Genomic DNA, 5,943 nt, shown 5'->3' on the forward strand with positions numbered 1-5,943 from the left:
AGCCAGGGCTATACAGAGAAACCCTGTCTCGAAAAAAACAAAAAAAAAAAAAAAGAAAGAAAGAAAGAAAAGAAAAGAAAAGAAAAGAAAAGAAAAGAAAAGAAAAGAAAAGAAAAGAAAAACATTAAGATTCTCAGCCAAACTGACTCGAAATTAGAACATTAATAGATGAGAAATGTCTTAAAACATCTATGAACAAAATGAAATTTCATGGCTTACTTCAGAACCAATGTAATGTCTTACAAGTAATGCAGAGTCTTAAACCCATTTACCAAAATAGGTAAATAACTCAAACATCTAGACAAGAGAATACTCAAAAGTTTGATTATTGTTTTTCCTCCATTTAAAATACATGGATTAAAGGTTGAATATACACCAGAGTTAATCAATCAATAATCAACTTAGGGATGAGACATTTACCTGAACACATGACGGACGTCATCTTTGGACAACTTGGTGAATAGTAGATAAGTTGAGTAAACAAAACCAGCAGATTTGTCAGGGATACTGAATCTTTACAAAAGAAAACAAAGAAGTAATTTGTAACATGCTTACAATCTAAAAAATCATTTAACTGCATTGCACTCGCCTCTAAAATTGAATCATAATTTCTATGTAAACCCAAGCAGGCATGAGTTGTGAACCAAAACATATCACCCCAGGATGGTGCACAGTTAATGGGCAGCTAACATCCCAGAGTCTTGATATGTTCAGGCACAGTTCTGCCATCTGTTTGGAGCTGATCATAGAAATCCACAACAGATGTATGGGACTCAGTAGGGCTATTTAAGTCAATTCACTTATGATAAGTAAAATTCATCTTAGTATGTTGGTTCTGCTGAGTTCTTTAGGACAGTAGAACATGGCCAGTATTTTTTTCCATCACAGACTCAGTATTAAGTAACTGAAGCTTTGTGCCCAGACCATCTCTATCACAAAGACAAAAGGTGGTAATTGCAGTACAGTTATCCATTCATAATCACCAAATAAATAATGAGTATAATGGCTTGCCAAATAAACCACTGTAGCATATTTACCTTTCATGTTTTCCACATGGCACAAAATAGTCTGTTTAATAGTTAAAATACATGCTAGGCTCAGGACACCAACCAGATGGAATACCAAGTTAGCCCCATAGGTACATTTTACCAAGGCTTGCTATAGACTCTTTCATTAAAACATTCTGGAAAAGCTATAATTTAAAGATGATTGCTGGTTTCTTTTATTCTCAAACTCAGTTTTGAAATGAGCTCTGATTGTTTATAGAGCAAATACAGTTGTTAAAAAAGAACATAAGATGCTACATTTATTATAGATGAGAGGCACGTAAAGTTAAGTTGAATACCTGCAAAAATATGAAATGTATTCACTAGTCTTTGTAGTTTTGTAAAAGCCAGCAATACCATATGAAATAGTACCTCTTTAACTGAAGCTCTCATGATGTCCCCACTCTGTCTTAAACTATATGACACAGCCTTGAACATTGTAAGAGAAGTACATTATGCCCTGTCAGTTCCCAAGGAGCTAAAATAAATTAGAGCAAATAAAACAACTAGACAAGAGCATCACAATGACAGACTCTGAAGCAGTACCAATAAACTACAGTTCTTATGATAAGGCTGACAAGCTAAGATCAGATTTTCTACTTTTAAAATGTATCAGAGGCCCTGAAACTATGTTCAGATTTGACTGAGTTGGAAGACCCATAGGACTCATATAATCAAGTTCACATGACACATTATAATAAAACTATGGAAGGCAAAATCAAAAAGAAAGGTTACAGAAGACAAAATACAGAGCAAACCAGGCACAAGCTTGTGAGAACCTCTCCCAAGGGAGTCATGAAGAATATATTCAATTACTCCAAAAAATCTCACTAGAGATGTAGTGCCCAGGGTTCTTATAGGAAAGGCGAACACATACATGTCCTCTGCCTAGTACCTATCAAAATTTTAAAGTCCAAAAAGCAAACCTGGTGTTCACCATAAATGGTAATATTGGCTTCTACAAATAGGTTAGGCACAGGGAACAGTCTACAAACAATTTAAGTGACCTTATTAATGCTGGGACTAATATGACCCCAACTCCCCACACGGCAGACAGGAGCCAAGCTTGCAAACAGGCCATTCTAAGGAAAGCAGCCTTAGCCATACCATGTTGACTTTCCTGTATGACCATAAACATGGCATATTATCCACTAAGACCATAATATTTACTGTCAATTTGCAGAAGGTTTGCTGAACTCTGCCCCATACTGTGTTTTTTGTAGAGATATAATATCTTGGGAGAAATAAAGATGATCACTGATCTCTATTTGCAAAAATAAATGAAACAGGATAAAAACATGATCTGATACTCTCCCCAGCATCATCCTATGTGCTGGCTCTTTTGCATATACTTGACACAAGCTAGAGTCATTTGAGAGGAGGGATCAGCAACTGAGAAAAAGGCTTCCATAAAATCAGGCTGTAGGCAGAGCTGTAGGGCATTTTCTTAATCAGTGATATATGGTTGGCTGGACCAGTTCATTCTGGATGGTGCCAGTCCTGCACTGGTGGTCCTGAGTTCTATAAGAAAGCAGACTCCGTAAGTTATAAGGAGTAAGTCGATAATTAACAATCCTTCACGGCCTCTGCATCAGTTCCTGTCTCCAGGTCCCTGCCTTGAGTTCCTGCCATGGCTTTCCTCAGTGATGAACTTAGAAACGTTAAGGTGAAATAGAGTCTTTCCTCCACAACTTATTTTTTGGTCATGGGATGCAAAATAGCACTCCTCCATGGCCCCTGCTTCAGGTTTCTGTATTGAGTTCTCCAGGTTGCTATTCTGAATTCCGTTCCTGAATTCCCTTCATGGTAGACTATGCGCTATAAAATAAAATGAAGCCTCTCACCATCAAGGTGCTTTTGGTCACAGTGTTTTGTTACAATGAAGAGCAAAGTAATATGGCACCATAGCAGATACTGTTGAAGTCTGAATAAGCATGACATTAAGAGGCTCATTGATTCGATGCTTAGCCATCAGGCAGTAGCACTACTGGAAAAGGATTAGGAGGTCTGGCCTTGTTGGAGGAAGTATGGCCCAATCCAGACCCAGTGTCCCTCTCTTCCTTCTGCCTGTGTATCAGGATGTAAAACCCTCAGCTACTTCTACAGCACCATGTCTGCCTGTGTACCACCATACTCCCAGCCATGAGAATAATGAACTTAACTCTCTGAAACTGCAAGGCAGTCCCAACGAAATGCTTTGTTGTATAAGAGTTGCCTTGGTCACGGTGTCTCTTCACAGTGATGGAACAGTGACCGAGATAGATACCAAGCCTAGTTTATAAATGTGAACCTGTGTACTGTAAATCTTATCATACCTTTTCCTACTTATTAGTTCTAGTTACACTCACCTTTTCTATTCTTCAGCTTTATGGGGAATAATTTCCTGCCTTGTGTATAAATCAACAGTCTTCCTAAAAGGCACAGTGAGTGAATGAAATAAATATATTGCAATTCTTGTCCTGAATAGTAGAAACTCTTTTGCTTGGTTCCTGAAAAGAGAAATGAACAAGAACATTTATTTTAATGATATTATATTTCACAACACTTGTCTTCAAGCCTACCTGAAAATCAAACCTAATATCTTTATTGGAGAAGCAACTGGTATAAATTTTAAACATTTTTCTTATTATTTATTATTACCTTTGATAACAGATTGGAGGGAAAGTAATCATTATAAAATTAGTAACTACTGTTTCCAGTCCTCAAACTAAAAGTAGTATCAGGTTGTGGGAGTTATCCATCACTAAAGAAAGACTAAAAAAAAAAAAAAGATGAGAAGAAGTCAACAGAAAAAGTATTTAATTTTTACCACTGCACAGGTTTTAACTGTAAATTTAACATAGAAACCAATAGGAAGAGAATCTTGGTGAGAAATGTGTGTATGTTCTTGGGAAATAGTTTTGATTTTTAACTTATATACAAAGACTCCAGCCATTGTAGGTGTATGATGCCCAAAAGAGTTAAGTGGGAACAAGCAAACAAGGTGGTATGTTTTTGTTCTATATACATAATTAATTGTGAATGTGGTATTTTAAGTTCTTTTTTAAGGTCCCCCCATCATAATGGACTGTAACCTAGAATCATCAAGCAAACAAATCCTTTCCTCGCATCTGCTGCCATTTGTCACACCAACAGAAATAAAACTGGAGCAACCATATAAAAAGCCAACACAGATTAAGTCTATGAAAATATTTCAATTCTGCACAAACTCTGAAATACATTTGACATAGTTCTTGTCCCAAGCATTTTGAATAGGGGATGTACTGCATACAACAGATCATACTGATTACAACTGGTTCTGCAACAAAAATTGTAATTTCTAAAATAAATATAATCCCATATATTCTCCCTTTATTTATCCCTCACTCATTCAAGGAGTATTGAGTATCACTTTTACAAGATGCTAATGGATTCAGTGAACTTTAGAACTATTCAGAGGAATAGGGGTATAACTCAGTCAATAAACTGCTTACTTTAAAAGTACAAGAAAATGAATTTCATCCCCAGAACACATTAAACACAGAATAAAACAAACAAATAACAATAACAAGAAGACATAGTTGCACACACTTTTACTAATTCCAGCACAGGAAAAGTGAATACACTATGTTCCCGAGGGTCCTTGGCCTCCCAGTTCAGCCAATTCAGCAAGTGTGGGATAGTGAGAGAGACCCTGTCACTCTGAGAAAGGCAGACAGTTTAAAAGGAACAGTATCTGAAGTTGGACTCTGGACTCCATATGCCTATGATGTAGCATGAGTGAACTTTAGCCAAGATACTGATATCACTGTTGCCTTCTGTGAAATCCCATAAGCATAACCTGTCTGGTCCCCATGTCTCTTGGAATATTGATCCTGGAGCCCCAACAAGCATAATCTGCTTCTCCAGTCCAGACCTCCAAAATCTTGCAGAATCCTCCCACAAAGCATGTTTAAAGAAATTAAAAACTATAAGATCAGTTTATCACATTACTGAACCCCATTCCAAAACATTTTCTTGATCACCTCACAAAAGCAACTTAATTGCAAAGTTTATTTAGTTCAGGGGATATAGTCCATCATGTTAGAGAGGGCACTAATAGGACAAGTCCTTTGGATCTGTGAGCACCAGACTGCTTGTTCACATCTTGGCAGATCAGGAAACAAAAACAGCTCAGTCTAGAATAAGAACAAGCTAGAACCTTCAAGTGACACTTCCTAGTCAACCCCTGCTACCAGCAAAAGCCCAACTCGTGAAGTAGTCACATCCTCCAAAAACAACACCTCCAGATAAGAACAAGTAGCTAAAACACATTAGCCTATGGCAGAAGACACTTATATCCAAACGTTAATAACATCTAGCCAGATTCCACACTAATACATAACTAACTAAGGTAGAAAACCTACGCCTGTACCCTCCTATCTTTATGGCATATTCTCTCTGTTCAATTCCTTGAGTGCCAGGAGTGGAAGGCTATAATCCAAAGGTGGCAAAAATAGGAGAAATAACCAAGCATTTGGAAGTAAGTGGCAGAAGACTGCAGTGAAACACCCTCCATTAGGTAAAAAGCTAAGCAAAGCTAAGATGATGGACATGAGGGTAAGCAAGGTGAGATGCAACTTCAAATATCAACAGATAAGAAAAGTGAACAAATGTGTGAAGTAACACAAATTTATTATGAGACGTAAAATAGGCCTTCTGAGGACCCTGATATAGCTGTCTCTTGTGAGACTATGCCAGGGCCTAGCAAACACAGAAGTGAATGCTCACAGTAAGCTAGTGGATGGATCACAGGGCTCCCAATGGAGGAGCTGGAGAAAGTACCCAAGGAGCTAAAGGGACCTGCAACCCTATAGGTGGTACAACATTATGAACTAACCAGTACCCCGGAGCTCTTGACTCTAGCTGCATATGTATC

The 5,943-nt window shown here is 37.6% G+C and overlaps 1 protein-coding gene across 2 annotated transcripts in view; it reads right to left on the reverse strand.

Moving 5' to 3' along the window:
* Positions 1-5,943, reverse strand: part of Tbc1d32 (TBC1 domain family member 32) — a 213,273-nt gene that overhangs the window by 152,744 nt on the left and 54,586 nt on the right. For both annotated transcript variants that reach the window (XM_029482691.1, XM_021174643.2), the window contains exons 12-13: positions 3,395-3,535; positions 421-513 (exon numbers count right to left, since the gene is read on the reverse strand). In XM_029482691.1, coding sequence (XP_029338551.1) covers positions 421-513; positions 3,395-3,535 — 234 coding nt within the window. The remainder of the gene's footprint in view (positions 1-420; positions 514-3,394; positions 3,536-5,943) is intronic.

This window comes from Mus caroli, chromosome 10 (assembly GCF_900094665.2).
Source record: "Mus caroli chromosome 10, CAROLI_EIJ_v1.1, whole genome shotgun sequence".
Taxonomy (NCBI): domain Eukaryota; kingdom Metazoa; phylum Chordata; class Mammalia; order Rodentia; family Muridae; genus Mus; species Mus caroli.